Source organism: Mesoplodon mirus (genome assembly GCF_964341445.2).
Source record: "Mesoplodon mirus genome assembly, chromosome: 11".
NCBI lineage: Eukaryota > Metazoa > Chordata > Mammalia > Artiodactyla > Ziphiidae > Mesoplodon > Mesoplodon mirus.
This window is the reverse complement of record NC_138987.1, coordinates 28,870,681-28,888,912: the sequence shown is the minus strand read 5'-3', so window position 1 is coordinate 28,888,912 and position 18,232 is coordinate 28,870,681. Positions and strand designations below refer to the sequence as shown.

General features: G+C 43.8%; 1 protein-coding gene across 3 annotated transcripts in view; it reads left to right on the top strand.

Annotated features, from left to right (window-relative positions):
• Window positions 1-18,232, top strand: part of APPL2 (adaptor protein, phosphotyrosine interacting with PH domain and leucine zipper 2) — a 52,207-nt gene that overhangs the window by 31,957 nt on the left and 2,018 nt on the right. For all 3 annotated transcript variants that reach the window (XM_082634469.1, XM_082634468.1, XM_082634470.1), the window contains 11 exons: window positions 1,877-2,035; window positions 3,512-3,700; window positions 4,828-4,870; window positions 4,954-5,010; window positions 5,111-5,199; window positions 10,205-10,363; window positions 10,526-10,578; window positions 12,216-12,390; window positions 16,575-16,611; window positions 16,830-16,970; window positions 17,775-17,822. In XM_082634469.1, coding sequence (XP_082490595.1) covers window positions 1,877-2,035; window positions 3,512-3,700; window positions 4,828-4,870; window positions 4,954-5,010; window positions 5,111-5,199; window positions 10,205-10,363; window positions 10,526-10,578; window positions 12,216-12,390; window positions 16,575-16,611; window positions 16,830-16,970; window positions 17,775-17,822 — 1,150 coding nt within the window. The remainder of the gene's footprint in view (window positions 1-1,876; window positions 2,036-3,511; window positions 3,701-4,827; window positions 4,871-4,953; window positions 5,011-5,110; window positions 5,200-10,204; window positions 10,364-10,525; window positions 10,579-12,215; window positions 12,391-16,574; window positions 16,612-16,829; window positions 16,971-17,774; window positions 17,823-18,232) is intronic.

Below are 18,232 nucleotides of genomic sequence, written 5' to 3'. Positions count from 1 at the left end.
CGGGTCTAGTTCTGTGAGTCGTGCTTCTGCTACCTGACCAGGCACAGCTTGTTACAGGGGCAGCAGGCAGGGCTCCCAGTGGAACCTGGGAGCACAGGAACCTCCCGGTTCAAACAGCTGAAGCATTCAGCTAAGAATTCTAGTTTTCCTATCCCTTACGTTGTATCCTGGTGAGTAGATAAATACTGCTGCACCTCTGCCAGTAGGAGGGGTCTTGCTGCCACATTGCTGGGCATCAGCAGCCAGCCAGCCCGAGTGGCCAAGGAACCACGTCTAGTGGTGGCTCTGGGCTCCGCAGTCCTTCCCCGGGAGGTGGATGCCTGGTCTCGCTGCGTCAGGGTGTGAGAGGATTCAGAACCCAGCCTAAACCCAGACGGCTGGCATTTCACACCATCCCACAGTGCCAGGGGCTTTTCTTCCAGTCCCTACTTCACAGTGATACACTTCAGGCTTTTTTCTTGGCATGCACGCGCGCGCGCACACACACACACGCACACACACACACTTTTTTTAATTAAATGTGATTTAAAATAAAAATCTTCGAAGGGAACAATTGAAGGGAGTCACTTTTCTACCCTGCTCTTTGAGTTCTGGGGGCCTCAGATTAGCTCAGAGTTTTTGAGCCTCCCTGTATGGGTCGGGGAGCAGAGGGGGGACATGGTGTCACGTTGGTTCACATGAGGGCTTTTCTGGGGGAGACAATCCTTACCTTTCATCAGATCTTCAAAGAGGCTTCTCACAAAAGCTGAAGGACCTAAGCGGTTCTGTGTACTTTCGGCTCCCTCCATCCACTTCTGTACAGCTTAACTTCTTTTTTTCTCATTCCATTCTCTCAGCCTTGGCAATGACAACCCCATTAAACTAATGAAGTTTGTTGGTGGAGCCCCAGATTGTTCCATTCAAATATCAAAATAGCCAAAATTAACTTGGACTGACCGCTTGCCTCAGGGTTGCATTAAACAAGACACAGGTGGTCTACACTGTGAACCTCTAAGAAGAGCATCTGGAGCACACAAGCCCAACCTCACTCACCTACAGAACGCTTTTGAAAGGAAATGCTGAGGAGCTCACTCTGTAAAACACTAGACTCGCCAGCCCCTAGGCTTCCTCCTGATTTCAGCATTGGAATTTGGTCCTGTCTCCTTTACACAGTGGAGAAGTGGAACAACGCCTCTAGAGTTTGTTTTCTCGGATGGAGGGCCCATTTTGGCAGACTGTGTTTAGGACTATCACCCAGGCTGTCACCCCTGGGTGGGGCAGCTGTTGAGGCCTCACGTTATGGGGAGAAAGGGCAGCTGCTTATTTCAAGCTAAAGCTTCCAGCTTTTCCACGCCTCAGACCATGGGCAGACGGGCCGGCCAGCCTGCACCATCTCAGGGCAGTTGTGTGGCTCTCATATAAGGAAAAGCATTGCTCTTGGCTTTGCTGTTGCACCTTGGTACCACCTCCTGGTCACTTTCCGGTCTCCAGTGGCCGTCCCCACCATTCCTGCCTAAACCGGGGGGTGGGGGCCATGAATGACTGCCGTTTCCTTCTTGCTTTTCCGGCTCTTTCACAGGCTGCCAGCACATGCGGCTCCTGAGGATGGGTTCATCTTCTAAAACTTGCATCAACAAGTCTGAGCCTGGATACCACTGTGTCAACAGAGAAATTATTTAGCTGGGTTCAGGCATTGTCCAGTGGTATTCGTTAACGCTCTGTTTGAAAATAACAGTCATATGAACACTTTTGGTAGCACAGACCGGAGTCCCTGTGATCTCCAGCTTTCAGAGCCTCGGAGGTGGAGCGTCGTGCCCCCCTGTGTGAGGCAGGAAGCCGTGGGGAGGCTCCACCATCTGCTGTGACAAGTGACTGACCTGACACCTTCTGTCTCAAGCATCCAGGTGGAACTGGAAGCGGAAGCGGAGAAGATGCAGGCATCCCAGCAAGAATTACTTTCTCTTGAGGAAGCTGTTTACACTCCAGACTTCGATGTGGCTGCACCCCAGATCAACAGGAACCTCATCCAGAAGGCTGGTTACCTTAATCTTAGAAAGTGAGAGTTCATTGCCTGCCCCTTTTTCTAAAATCTGTGTTCCCTGGGAGTGGCTGAAAAGCACCTGTTAAGTGCCCCATGAGAGGGTGGGGGTGTGTGAGGTTGGGTTAGAGCTCCCGCCACAGCGCCCCTCCTGCCTGGGACATAGGAAGTGTCTGGGCCCAGGTCCCAAACTGCACTGAGAGATGGGGCTTGAAACAGTCATGTGAGTAAGAACCCAGTCAGTGCGTAGACTCCCAAGACACCACAGGCCGCCCCTCCCTGGTCACCATGGCCACTTGACATAGACTGCTCTTAACTCTTATCATCCTAGACCTTTGAGACCCTTCCCCAGACCCCTGATGGGTGAGAGCAGTGTGCCGGTGATGCAGCACTGAGGCCAGAGTCTGAGGGCCAGGAAGCTTCCAGAATCATCTAGGTTCATATAGACTGAACCCCATGTTTAACCCTCAGGTTTCAGATGTTCACTATGAATTAAAGAGGTGCCCAGGTTTGACTGTGCCTGAGAGCAGGTGGGGTTGTTGTCAGGTGCGGTGGTGAGCTCTGACTTTGGTCAGACGTCCTGGCCCAGCTGGGCCCCGCTGCCCCGGCATTTCATCTGTAAAATAGAGCTGAAGATTGCACCTACTTCATAAAGTTGTCACGAAGATTGAGTGAGGTAATTCCTAGCAGGTATAAGTGCTCAAACGTTAGCTGTTACCACTTTTGGAAATTGTAATAATTGAGGCAGGAAACCTAGTGCCCCATACATAGTTGCTACTCAGTAAATACCGAATCAAATAAATATATTTGATATCCCCCAAATGGAGGATGTGTGAAGAGGAATTGTCGGCTGTTTTCTTACCAGGTTAGAGCCTTTCAAAGGTCTGTAAAGCTCGTTGAGATCACAAGCCAGAGGTCTCCTTTAGTTCTGTACAGATAGAAAACTCCACAAGGTTCTGGTTTTATTTGCCAGGAACTAGATTTCTCTCTTGTAAACAGCCCACAGAAGAAGCATAACATCTAGCTGGAGCAAAACCCAATCTGGTATAAAGTGCCCAGGATTCTGGGGTGTGCGCTGTGGCCGGGGTAACCCTGGTGACTCTTAACTCGACTTAGAGCAGTTCAGCTCTGTCTTAGAGAAATGATCTTCAAGGTTTTCAGTTCCTGATGGTGTTGGACTAATTCTGTTTCCAGATCCCGGCTTTAGAAGCCAGAGACTGGCTGCAGGGGGGTGGGCACCCCCTGCCCCCACCCTGGAGTTGGCTGTGGACCAGCCTTTCCCATCTGAGCAGAGCCCATCACCTCCCAGCTCGTTCAAGCTAACCTGTGCCTCTCCTGCTACTCTTTGCACTTGAATTGTTTTCAGAGAAGTTTTGCTTTAATGTAAAGCAACACTATTTCTAAGATGCTACCAATACCCGTAAAGAGGCAGCAAGACTGAGGTGCCTCATGCTTCCTAGTACTAATGAGCTTTTCACAACACAATTCTTGCAGTAAAACAGGGCTGGTCACCACCACCTGGGAGAGACTCTACTTCTTCACCCAAGGCGGGAATCTCATGTGTCAGCCCAGGGGCGCCGTGGCCGGAGGCTTGATCCAGGACCTGGACAACTGCTCAGTGATGGCGGTGGACTGTGAAGACCGACGATACTGCTTCCAGATCACCACTCCCAATGGAAAAGCGTAGGCCACACGGGTTTTATGTGGGAGGAAACAGGTGCAGTGACCCCACTTCTGCCAAGGGCCTCCTAGGTCACTCCTCTGTGCCAGCCCTCCACGGGGGAGGCCCCGTTCTGGGTGCTGTTGACCTTTCGGGAGGGTGGTTTTATGTCCTCTTTAAGCAAGCACACAGGACCATATGGAATCCAGCCTGCCTTATCTAAGAAGTCCCAGAGAGGATTTGTCTGTGGCTGTGGAGAAGAGGTGACCTCCATGTGTAAGACGGTGACAGGAGCTGTCTGTCAGCGGAGACTCAGAGAGAGGGGTGGGGCCGTAGCCGCTCCTTGTCTATTCTAGACAAGCCTTTGTGTCCACATCACGGGGTCGGGGGGCTGAGGGGGAGAGTGGGTGCTTGCCCGAGGAGTCCGCGTCCCCAGCTGACACAGGAGATGTGAACAGGACATGCCACTGCAGCAGAGTTATTCGTCAGCACTCTGTCCCCACATCTGCCGTGCACCTCGGGCCCAGGAGAGGCCATGTTTGCAGAATGGCAGCCGTGTATCATCCCAGTAGATCCCATCCCAGTGGGACCCCCCTCTCACTTAGAGCAGTGGTTTCAAACTGCCCCAAGGAGTTTGGAGCCCCATGAATTGCTCCAGGCTTCACCTGCTTCGGGGAGAGGAGTGGCCCCGTTCTCAGTCAGAGCTGCTCTGCTTGCATTTGCTTTCTCTGTTGGGCTTCTGAGTTGAGATTTTATTTAAACAATAGCATGGGGAGGGGGCAGCGTTGGTATGATGTAGACCATCTCTTCTCCCAGAATGGCAGAGCATTTTTAGACATCATCCTTCCTCTCTGGGTGATGGTAAATGACCTGGGAATGAAGCTTCTGGATTCTAGTCACAGTCCCAGGCAGTTACTTAACTCCTCTGGGCCTTGGTTCCCTCAGATAAGAAATAGGGATAAAATCCATGTTCCCCACCTCCCACAGATGAGATGAGGAACAAAGGGACTGGCAGGTGTGGAGTCCCTTTAAGGGTGACGCCTTCACAGAAGTACAGCAGAATTATTTGTATCTTATTCCTGGCCCGCTGCATGCAGATGTGCAGTCACTGAGGTCCAGGAAGCACTTACTTAGGTGTACTTTATTTCAGGGGAATAATCCTCCAGGCAGAAAGCAGAAAGGAAAACGAAGAGGTAAAAGTTTTGTTTGTTTCACTTCTGTTCTAGTATAGTGGGTGACTTTGGGATTCAGCAGGTTTTTTTAATGTCATCTACAGTGGATATGTGCAATAAACAACATCTCCAGACAGATCTACCTGACTGACAACCCAGAGGTAATTCACAGCTGCCCTACATGCATCTCAGCTCTTTTCTCAATGTGAAAGGTAAGCGTCCACCTCTTGGAACTGAACCTGTCTTCCTCTGGATTTGTAGGCAGTCGCCATCAAGTTGAATCAGACGGCTCTCCAAGCAGTGACTCCAATTACAAGTTTTGCAAAAAAACAAGAAAGCGCTTGCCCCAGGTAACTAAAGGACAGAAAAAAACTAGCTTTTGTGGATCCAAACTGTGTATTAGGGATTTCACCTGTACTAGGAATTTCATCTTTACAGCAGCGTGGTGTTCAGCCCTGTTGTACAGAAGCAGTAACTGACCAGGAAAGGGTAAATACTTTGCCCATGTTCACAGCACAAATGAGGGGCTGAGTCAGAATTCAAAGCTGTCTGCTTTCAATGCCCACCTCCTTCCCCTGGACCATGCAGCTGCAGCCTGAGCACACAGGACACACACTGAGTATCCTGCGAGTCAGGAGTTCTCCCCACATTTCGTATCAGCATCAACAAAATTATGGAACCAAAACAAAATTTTTTTAAATAAGGAAGAAAATCACCTTTTATGTGTCTATGTTATGGTGCAGCCCTTATCATATGTGCATTTATTTCACATATATATTTTTCATATTTTCACATTTTTCATAATTGTTCCTTTACACACTATTGCATCGTTTGTTATTATTGACTATTTGAATATTTAGTTTGCTTCTCCTTCCTTTGTTTGCTGTTGTCGTTTACAGTGAGGATTTTCACACATACAGCTTTCCTCTTGTTTTGAATACTGCTTTAGGATTTATTCCAGGAATGCCATCTTAATGGGAGTTTCCATTTGATTAAATAATAGAAGGCTGTATTATCTGTTATGCTAATGAGAGCATGGCATCACAGGGCAAGTTGAAATCCTGCCTGTATTAGGCCTCCATCTTCAGTGGCATGGTAGAGTCCCGTTACATGTTTTACAGATGCTGTCTAATGACTCCAGAAGAAAGTTGTGAGAAAGCTCAGAGTGGTTGGGTAACTTCCCAGGGTCTCAGTGCAGTGCAGTGTGGAGCCAGCGCTCGCACACCCAGCCCTGGGATGCCAGGAGGAACGGCCCGAGAGAAAGCAGAGAACAGGCTGAGTCCGATGGTGAAAGAATTAGGTGCCCTGCTGAGGAGCCACAGGCAGGGGAACAGAACTGCAGGCTTTGACAAGAGGGGAGGCATAGTCAGAACCGGCTGGAAAGACTGCTGGGCGGCACCTTCTGGGAGAGAGCGGATGGGGCGGGAGAAGGAAGGGCAAAGAGGCCCCATGGGATGTCCCTGTGATAGTAGCTGTGAAACAGAACACGGGAACCTGAGCAAAGGGAATAAAAATGGGGACGAGGCAACAAGTCTGAGAACACTCCAGTGCCATAATTTAAGGGTAACAGTTTACACAAAAGTAGCATGCTTACTAAGTGCAGCTTTAAGGAAAGCACTTTATAAATGGAAATGGAAATACAGATCCGGCCAGTGGGGCTAACCTGTGAGCACTGTACTGGGTAAATGTGTCTGTCTTCTCTCTGTAAAGCCACACAAGTGTTAGAGGAACATAGCGAAGAACACTGCACTAGACTTGGAGTTAGGAGACATGGTCTTAATAACAGCTCTGAACACAGCTAGATGTCCTTGAGTGGGTCGTCAGCATTCTGGGCCTCTGTCTCCTCAGCTTTGTGATATAAGACGAGAGAAATCAGACCGCCTCCAAGGCCTCTTCCAGCTCTAAAATGCTCTCTTTCTGGGGTGTAATCAGGTGTGATTGGTTTTCTAAAAAAACAGTCTGGGGCTTCCCTGGTGGCGCAGTGGTTGAGAGTCTGCTTGCCGATGCAGGGGACACGGGTTCATGGCCCGGTCCGGGAAGATCCCACATGCCGCGGAGTGGCTGGGCCCATGAGCCATGGCCGCTGAGCCCGCACGTCTGGAGCCTGTGCTCTGCAACGGGAGAGGCCACAACAGTGAGAGGCCCGCGTACCGCAAAAAAAAAAACAGTCTGCAGCTCAGATTTATTTATTCAGTAACTGATTTTTCTCCTCTGTTCTACAATAGAATAAGTAAGTCACATTCTTAGAAAGGAACCCATAGAAGGGATACAGAAGAATCCCTAGAAAAAAAATGACTGTAGCCAGACAGATGGATCAATGCAAAGATCAGAAGGGTGACAGATGTGGCTGCCAGATGATGGCCCCAGAGCAGTGGAGGGCCGGGGTAGTATCTCTCTTAGGGTCAGCTCATTAGGAATAAAGAGATGTTTTGATGACAGTGGGAGAATGAAGCAGAGAAACTCTGTTCTTGGGAACAAACTGCCGTTCATTTCCAAGCAAATTTCATGTGTGGCCTTCCCTCATTCTGCAGTTACTTATATCTAATATTCATTCATTTATCCAGCTATTCAACAAATGTTTGTTGAGTGTCCAGTATGTGTCCAGGCGCTGAGCTAGATCATGAAACTTAGACTTATAGGAGAAGACAGGCAGAAGGTAAACAAATACTTAGTTAAAATACAGGAAAGCACTATTATGTTAAAGGTGAGGGTGCTGTCAGAGAATAAGGAGGAGGCCTATTTGGGGCCTGTCTGTAGAGATAATTAAATTGAAAAGTAAGAGGTGAGAAGTAGCCTCTCTTGCAAAGAGCCAGAGGTAGAGCATTCCTTATCCCAGCTGTGGAGGCTGAATGGCAGAGAAGAGCTTGGTGTCTTTCAGGAGCTGAAAGGAGACCACTGTAACTAGACAGTGGTCGGCAAAGGGAGGTCATAGAGCAAGACGAGGTTGGGAGGTAGGGGGGCAGGGACACGTCATGAAGGAAGTCAGGGCAGGGGTTTGGGGAGCTCTGGAAGGGTTTTAGAGGTAGGGGTGTGTGTGTGAGAGAGCGAGAGAGATGATCCACTTTACATTTTCCAAGGTCAGCTCCGGCTGCTGTGGAGGACACACAAGGCAGAGCTGGGCAAGCAGGTATCCAGTGAGGAGTCCGTAGCAATAGTCCAGGAGAACACGATGGTGTCTTAAACGGATCGTGGCAGAGGAGATGAAAAGTAGGTGGACTGGGACTTACTTTGAAGGCAGAATCTGTAGGACGTTTGTTATGTGAGATGTGGAGTGGAAAGAAGGGAACAAACAAAGGATGACCACAGTCTGGGTTGAACACCTTGGCAGTTGGTGGCGATAGGACACCACCATGAAGACATGAAGAGTTGGTATCAGTCAGTATCAGGAGTTCGGTTTACGACATAAGTTTGAGACGCTTGTGAGACATTCCAGTGAGTTGTCAAGTAGTCAACTGATATAAGTCTGGAGGGCAAAGAAAATGTCTGGGCTGAGTCTCTGAATTGGGAGCCCATCAGCACGGAAGTGGTGGTAGAAGAGGTCAGCTAGGGAGAGTGTAGAGGGAGGGAAGTGGAGCCTGGGACAGAAGTCTAAAGAGCTCCAACATGTGGATTAGAGGAGGAGCCTGCAAAAAACACTTCAGGAACAGCAGACGAGTAGGAGGAAAACGTGTAACGTGTGGCATCAGCACAAACCAAGAAAGGAGAATTTCAAGGAGGAGAGGTCGATTATGTTAGATGCTTTGGGAGACCAAACAGGATGACGATCCCAAAGTGTCCATTCGAGTTGGTGACATGCAGATCACAGGTGATGCTTTAATTTGCATCACTTCACTCCTCTGTTCAAAGAGTCTTCAGTGGCCGCCTACGTGCAGAGTCAAGTTAGACCTCACCCGATGGTGTTAACAGCCCTCTACAGCCTGGCCCCGTCCTGTCTTCCTTGTGTGATCTCCCCTCATACCCACTGGGGAGCCAAAATCTTGGGACTCGCTTCCTCCCCTGGAAGCTTCTACCCACACCTTCCTCCAGTGCTTCACTTACTATATCATACTCCTCCTCTCTTAAAGACTGGATCATATAGCAGATGTGATTGATTTTGGTTACTGAGGCAGTGTGACACTGAGGGAGAGCGCTGTACTGGCAGTGAGACCTCAGTTCTTAATCTAGCTACTAACCCACCAGATAACTGAGTGCCTTCAGGATTACTACTCAACCTCTCTAGAGGCCTCGGTTTCCTTTTCTGTTAATAACGGAGGTTAAAACTAAGCGTCTCTCCTTGCAGTGACCGTCTACCATTCTGTCTATTGTGCTTGTATCCATTTTCCATTCATTATGCTCATTCATCAGATGATATTATAATAGCTCCATGCAACCTATTTAGTTATTGACATACTTGAGAAATTTGCAATACTGATATACAAAATATCAAATGAATGGAAAGATGTTGAGAGTCTTCTTATGGTTCAAGCAATGTAAGAAATCAAAATACTTTTACATGATTTGCCCCTCAAAGGTTTTTACACTCTAGCTGGGGAGAAAAGATTATAAGCATGAAAGGTTAAATTACAGCATTCTGACACTGGAAGAGAAGAAACATGGAGGCACATGATTAACTACTACAGACCGTGCTCTACTTTTACGTGCCACAGTCTCACAACAGTCCATGTGGGCACAGTGCTAAGCTCAGGAGGCACACAGAGATCCAAGACTGTCCTCAGGGCTTACTGGGAAGAACCACAGGACTGCAGAGGAAGCAGAGGACCAGGCTGGCCTGAAAGGCGATGCGTGGATGAGTGGCGATTCGAGCTGGTGTCTGAAGTGCAGGAGAGAGTGAGTGAACAGCAGACCTGCGATGGAGTTGGAAATGAGAAGCACGTGGGTGTTTGGTGTCGCTCTAGTGGAGGACGCATTAAGGGAGGGGAGAGGGAGACCTTCAGGAGAAAGGACAGCCAGGTGGTTGAATGCTAGGCCAAGGTGTATTATTCATTCAGCTAGCGTTTTTGAGTGCCTACTATGTACCAAGTAATAAATATGATTTAGCTATGTAGCTCCTGCCCTCAAAAACCTGTCTCAAAGGGAGAAAGACACAAACAGGAAATTAACAGGTAATATAATAAGCAGTCTTAACAATGCAGAATGCTGTGCACCAGAACAAGCTATAGGTAATGTGGAGATCTGAGGGATTTTACCCATGGACATGAATGACATTTTACGAAGATTTATTGGTAGAGTGGGTTAAATCTTCTCCTTTATCTACTTGTAAAAGTTACATCAGCATTCAACAAGTATTCATTTGATTGTAAAAGCTTAAGGTTAAAAGGGATTAAAAAAATTTTTTTTTCCTATTTTGTACTCCAGCCAGAACATGAAAAGTTCAGAGGTGGAAAATGACAAGATTGTTCCCAAAGCAGCAGTCATTATACCTGAAGCTGAACAACTAATTGCACCTGGAACACCTATTCAGTTTGACATTGTACTTCCTGCTACAGAATTCCTTGATCAGAACAGAGGGAGCAGGTATGGGCTAAGGGGGGTTATCTCTGGGAGAACTGAAAATAAATTTAATGTCTCATGTCCCTACCCACCTCCAGAGACGATCACCTTCTGACTTAGAGTTCAAGTGTCACGTGTCCCTTTAGCTGAAACCGTCAGGATGTTTGACTCTGGCTATTCCCCTAGGCGTATCAACCCTTTTGGTGAAACTGAGGATGAGACATTTCCAGAAACAGAAGGTAAGTGGCTAGTTCTGTGTACTTATTCTTTCCCCGGCACAAAATGACCAGGGCCATTGAAATAAGATGGGAAGTCATGTTCTAAAGAGCTTTGACTTGAAATTATGATCCACAGATGTGTGTTCTCTGTGCAAACTCACTAGGACACATGCAGTTAGGACCATCCTGGGATAAACACTAAGGGGAGGCTGACGGATTTCCTGCAGCTGTCGTACCATCAGCCACATCCATACCCTTTTTGTAGCTCCTGCAGAGAAATGCTGCCAAATCTAAATCTGCTATAACATTACTGCAAAACAAAGTCCAAGAGGATAAAATCTGGGTGAGTCATAGACATGCTATGTCATTTTAGAAAACCAAAAACACAAATAACTCATTCTTAAATTTGAAGATGACATGAAAAAAAAAGTTATTTAATTTGTTCAGATTCTGATTTTTGTTGTTTGATTTACGTTCTTACAAGATACATAAGAACACACTCAGTAGAGCTGACCATAACCTGCTACTCCAAAGAGCTACACTTCCCAGCCGAGGCAATTTAGAAGTGTTGGCAAGACCTCATTTTAACACAGCCTCTCCTTGACTGAAGCCTGAGAATGTCATTAGAATGAAATGCCACTTATTTAAATTTAAAAGTAGGACTTGAGAACTGGCATTCCTTTCAGCTTTAGGTAAAAAAAAGAAAAAATGACGTTAATAGGCTCTGCATCAAATCTGACTCTCTGCTTATATCTAGCTGACTTCTCACACAGTCCACAGTTTTTTAACTGTCTACACAAAAATCTTTCTAACTTATAAAAACTAGCTTCATATGGGAGTAACCATTTATAACATATCAGTTATATTTTCCTAATAAGTTTTTTTAACCCTTATTTTTTAGGGGCAAGGATACTCATAGGGAGGACAAGTGAAGAAAAAGTAGGCTTCTTAGTTTCAAATGGTGGATAAGTGAGTTACTGTTCTTACAGAAAAAAAAAAAAGATCTTTTAAACCTTCTTCATGATCTGCCAGTTGTGGCTGCTGCTATTCAGTTTGTCAGGTTACGTGCCATTATCAAGAAGCCAATACCGTCAGCTTATTAGCATCAGATAAGCTAATAGTTCTGCAATCTCCGTTAGTTTATGGAATGTCATCCCTGCCCTTCAGTAATAAATGATGTGCATGAATTGAATGAAACCCAGCATCAGGTCTTATCTTCTTCAAATACATTTTTTTCTATAAGAGGACTTTATCAGCGGGCCAAAGTAATGAATGAATTTTCTATTGTCTAGTGGAAAAGCTCTTATTTTCAGAGAAAAGGTAAGATGCATATACTGCCACTTACATGTAGTCAACCTAGAGTTCATGCTAGAAGGATGTTCATGTGGTTTCATTTTATAGATGAAGAAAAAGAGGTGCTTTTCTAGTCTAATGAATAGTTCCAAACAGACAAAATATGGACAATAGGAGATTCAGAGCTTTGGCAATTTGTGGCTTATATAAAAGCAGAGTATTCAGAAGTTTTGGTAGAAAGCCCTCCAGAAAGCAAGGCAAACCCGAGGTCTTCAGCCTGTTCTCAGACCAGCACATGTGCCTCTGGTATGCGCGTCGACAGGCAGGAAGTGAAATGATCCTGAGCAGAAAATGCTCTCTTGCAGATTCTCTTTTGCAACAGATGTTTATAGTTCGGTTTTTGGGATCAATGGCAGTTAAAACAGACAACACTACTGAAGTGATTTACGAAGCAATGAGACAAGTATTGGCTGCTCGGGCTATTCATAATATCTTCCGTATGACAGAATCCCATCTGATGGTCACCAGTCAAGCTCTGAGGTACATTCAGTTTCATTTTCAGATTTTCTTACAGCTTCGACTGATTCCCCTTTGAAAGCACATTTAACCATCTAGAATGTTCATAGTAGAATTGTTTGATTAGATTAAGTAAAGATGCTACTCTTGTTTCTGCTCTGTTTTTTACATTTTGGTTTTATAAGATACATTGGCTATGGCTTCCCTGGTGGCGCAGTGGTTGAGAGTCCGCCTGCCGATGCAGGGGACATGGGTTCGTGCCCCGGTCCGGGAAGATCCCACATGCCGCAGAGCGGCTGGGCCCGTGAGCCATGGCCGCTGAGCCTGCACGTCCGGAGCCTGTGCTCCGCAACGGGAGAGGCCACAGCAGTGAGAGGCCCGGGTACCACAAAAAAAAAAAAAAAAAAATACATTGGCTAGAAGAAGTTCCCTTAAAGACAAGAGCTGATATTTTTAGCAACTGGTATCTTTAGTGGTGAATGAATTCTACCCTGTTGGGCGTAAAGATGCCATCACTCGAGAGTTACTCTCTATCTCAGAGCTTGCAAGTGGAAGGGTTTTTGTTTTTTCTCTTCATCTCTGAGAGTACTATTTATAAAAATTAAAAACTATGAAAACAGCACATGAGCCTGCCTGAGATAACTAGACCACCACAAGGAAAATCTGATTAATATTTGTTGGGCTGAAAATAAAGAAGCCAAGTCATGTTAACTACATGATTTGTGGCCTCAAGTAATCAGATCCGTATGAATGATGGCAAACGACAGTCAAGCTGTGGCTGCCATGGGCATTAAGGCCTGCACTGTACAATACTGTAGCTACATGTAACACTTGAAACTAACTCATCTGAATGGAGAAGTGTTTTAAGTGTAAAACACATACCAAACATTTTAGATCTCAGACTATCCCCCCCAAAAAAGAATGCAAAATAATTTTTAAATTAATAATACGCCTAGCTGGTAATATTTTCAACGTATTAAAGTGTATTAATTTCAGCTGTTTTCACTTTTTTTGATGTGGCTGCTAGAAATTTTTAAATTACATACGAGGCTTACACTAAATTTCTGTGGGACAGCAGCAGTGCTTTAGAGCCTTATTCCTGACCTTGGCATTTATTAGCTGTATGAACTTGAGCAAGTTGCTTAACCTTTGTGCCTCGGTTTCTTCAGCTATAAAATGAAAGCAGCCATATCCACACCCCATAGTATTGTCATGAGGAATAAATGAGTTAATTCATGTAAAACATTTACAGCTGTGATGGGCACATAGAAAGTACTCAGTAAATGGTAGTTTCAAAAAAGTTAATTTAGCACTTCGGCAAAAATCAGAATATAGTTTCTTCCATTTATTAAAATCAGTCCTTTTCATTTGTTATAAACCTTCTACTGAGAATGAGGTTCTTATGAATAAAACCTTATATTTATTTAAAGATTTTCTCCAAGTGTGTCCTGGACCTTTCATAGGCATTGAAAGCTTTCATAAGCTACAAAGCTTATGATAATCTTTCTTGTAATCACCACCAAAAAGATCAGAGTAAATGTATGTAAAAGCAATGTGAAAAACCGTAGTACATCAAGTAACACTATCCCCAAAAGTGCAAAGACAACCCACAGAATGGGAGAAAACATCTGCAAATCATTTATCTAATAAAGGTATAGTATCCAGAATATATAAAGAACTCTCACAAATCAACAAAGAAAAAACCCAGTTAAGAAGTGGATGAAACCCAGTTAAGAAATGGAAGAATGTCTACTTGAGTTGACATTCCTCCAAAGATATATAATTGGCCAACAAGCACATGAAAAGATGCTCAGTGTCATGAGTCACTAGGGCAATGCAAATCAAATTCAGAACCACTTCACACCCACTACGATGGCTATGGATTTTTTTTTTTTTTAAAGAAAGTAACAGGTGTTAGCAAGGATGTGGAGAAATTGGAACCCATTGCTTGTGAGCATATAACATTGTTCAGCCACTGTGGGAAATAATCTGGCAGTTCCTCTATAACTTAAACATAGAATTCCATTCGTGGGTAGATACCCAAAAGAATTGAAAACAAGTGTTCATATAATAGTACTATTCACAATAGCTAAAAGGTAGAAATAATCCAAATGTCCATCAAAAGATGAATAGATAAACAAAATGTGGTATATACATACAGTGGGATATTATTCAGCCTTAAAAAGGAATGAAGTACTGGTACATATTACAACATGGATGAGCCTTTAAAACATTATGCTAATTGAAAGACAGACACAAAAAGCCACATATTGTATGATCATTTATATGAAATATCTAGAATAGGCAAATCTATAGAGACAAAGCAGATTAGTGAGCAGCTGCCAAAAGCTGAGAAGAAAGAATGGGAAGTGACTGCTTTAACAGGTATGGAGTTTCCTTTTGAGGTGCTGAAGATGTTCTGGAACTAGATAGTGGTGATGGTTGTACAATGTTGTGATGTGTTAAATATCAGTAATGGTAAATTTTACCATACACATCCTTGTATGGGAATTCATGTTTTGAGACAATTTAGAAGTCACACAGAAAATCCGATCTTAAGCAAATCCAAAATCCAGGTTACCTGATGTAGACAGCAAACTTAAAAACTCACAAAATATGATATGAATGGTTTAAATCTTTATTTATAGAAAAATTTTACAAAATATTTAAAGTTATCCCAACTTGAGGGAAATTGTTGATGATATAAATTTTAAAAATCATTAAATTCATATTCATTAATAGGGACATAAATAAAAATTTATTTATTTAGCTTTGTAGCTTAAAATTCCATACAAATTTTCTCATTTTCTTAACCACCTCTTTGAAATATGGAGGTTCTTATCCCAATTTTACAAAGCAGTTGAGAGAAATCAGGGTGACTCACACAAGATCATAAAGTAGCCAGGTTGGAATTCAGTTTTAAGCCCTCTGATTATAAACACCATGCTTTAACAAGTATAACTGCATACCTTTCAAATTGTAACCATTTGGGGGGGACAGCTTTATTGAGATATAACTTACATACTGTACAGTTCGCCCCTTTAGAGTGTTTTTTAGTATATTCAGATTTGTGCAGCCATCACCACGAACAGTTTTAGAACATTTTCATCATCCCCCCAAAGAAAACCCATACCTGTTAGTAGTCATTCCCTTCTCCCCTGCAACCTGCTCAGCCCTAGCCACTAATCTTGCTGTTTCTGTAGATTTGCCTATTCTGGACATTTCATATAAACAGAATTATAACCATCTTTTTTTTTTTTTTTCTTTTTTTGCGGTCCGCGGGCCTCTCACTGTTGTGGCCTCTCCCGTTGCGGAGCACAGGCTCCGGACGCGCAGGCTCAGCGGCCATGGCTCACGGGCCCAGCCGCTCCGCAGCATGTGGGATCTTCTCAGACCGGGGCACGAACCCGTGTCCCCTGCATTGGCAGGTGGACTCTCAACCACTGCGCCACCAGGGAAGCCCATAACCATCTTTTTAACAGATTTTTTGCTTTCACTTACGAAACTTACAGCAAATCAATAATAATTTATATACATAATACCATGTGTTAGAAAGTAGAAATATATATATCTATATATAAAATATCTATATATTTATCTATATATAAAATAACAGTAAATTCTCTAATGCAGTTAATTTTCTCAGAGACACTGATGATGCTTAAAATGTTGTTAAAGAATTTATCTAGAATACCTTCTTAAAGTTACTCCTCCTACACCCAAACTGATAGGGAATAGTTTTGTTAAAATCCCTTCACTGTTGTCTCACCTCTACCCCATGTTTTTTAAAAAAAAATTGTTAAACTTAGAAGTATCCATTTATCCAGTACTTTAAGGGAAACAGACTGATAGTAAGTGCTGAGGTGCAGGCTGTACGGAATAAGATCCATCCACACTAGTTTTCTAGAGAATTATAATGCAGCCTTCTTGGATAAGCACTAAAATACTGTGAAATTCTCTATTTGCTATAATCTTCCATTAAAGATACCCTGAGGTTTAACTACACAGGTTCAACAAAGGCAGAAATCATGGCACATGCTCCCTTTGGATCGTCACATGGAGCAATCTCACCTCGCCCTCAACTAGGTCTTATATTTTCATATTTCGAGGGGTTTTGTGTGATTTTATTCTGAACTTGTACAAACTCATCTAAGGATATAATTTTATCCAACATTTGTGATACAGTGAATCTCTTATTAAAATTTCAGGTTGATAGATCCTCAGACTCAAGTAACAAGGGCCAATGTAAGTACCCTCATGCATGCTAATTTTAGTGATTACTCCTTAATTCACCTTTGTAGCCACCTGAAACACAAAGTAGGCACTTAGTAAATTTTATTTGCCAAATTAAATGTCACTAATAAGTGCACTTTTTTCATGACTTTTGCCATGGAGAATGATCTTGTCTGTTTTTTAATTCCAGTTTGTTGTGTGATATTAGGTCTATTCCTATTTTTTTCTAGTTTGAACTCACTAGTGTCACCCAGTTTGCTGCTCATCAAGAAAACAAGAGACTGGTTGGCTTTGTGGTCCGCATGCCCGAATCCACAGGCGGAGAGTCCCTGAGCACATATGTTTTTGAAAGCAACTCCGAAGGCGAAAAGGTCTTGTTATTTTCTTCATCTTAGGATTCCATAATATTTCAGCCCAAAGAAAGATACTTTTTAAAAGGTTATTTTACACAGCCCCCCTGGATATTTAGTTGACTGTTCTTCAGGTCCCCATTGAGTAGTTTAGATAATAATACCTCCTGGTAAGGCCCCACTGGAGGAAAACTGGAGTATAATTTCCTTATGGAAAATACATATCAACCAAAATAGAGTGAATGAAGTTTAATGGTGAAATATAAGTGTTTAGTAGAGCTATCAGGAAATGTTTAAAGCAGTTCCCCTCAAATTTATTCTTTTTTAAAAAATTAAAGCAAAAGTTACAATGGAGAAAATCTATTCTCAGAGAGCAAACCAAGGAAGCAGATGTCAGGAAAGTACATATAAACTGTTCTTTTCTTTAGTATGAAAAACTGCATTCACTATTTAGAATTGATCAAAATGAATCAACCCTTCTTTCAGGAAGTATCTGTTTACCACTGTGTATGAACGTGCAGTGGTTAAATATGGTTAAGAGAGAAAGGAAAAAGGTATCCCGGTAAGAACTTTAATCGATTTAATACCTTCAGTTTTCCCTTAACCTGGATATTCTTTGTACGCACAAACCGGCAACAGGAGACCAGGACAGGTGGAGGCTAGTGTTCAGAGCCCTGTGTGATGAGTCTCCTACAGCCAGGCCCTCTGTCCCCACGCTGACGTGAGCAGACAGTGACATCGTTGTACTGTCATAATCCCATTTCTTTTTGAAATTCTTTATCCTTTTCTGCCTTTGCCAAACACTACTTTTCTTGTCTTTTGCAGATATGTTATGCTATTAATTTGGGAAAAGAAATCATTGAGGTTCAGAAGGTAAGGTGCATTTTAGTGCTGGTTTAACAACAACTCAAAGGGTATCTTTACACTTAGATTTCTCTCAAAAAGAGAAATGATGCTCACTAGGCAGGGTGGCCAGGTTTGGGATCTCCTTTTAGGCTTCTAACGACCGGGCATTTTTGATCAGCTAGTTCCATGGTCACTGGTAACACGCAGAGTTCTTCGGAAGTATCACTGCTGCACCTCCTACTGTTTCATCAATTTTTTTGTTGCTGTTGTTGTTGGCTAGATTTCCTTTCTTTCAAATGAAGCTGGTACAAACCTCGGCATCTACCATGCGCTCTAAGGCCTTCTTCCTCAGAGCGGTCACAGGCCCAGCAACACTGAGACGTTACCTGGACGTTTATTGGAAATGAAGACTCTCAGACCTGTCTATCAGCAGTCTG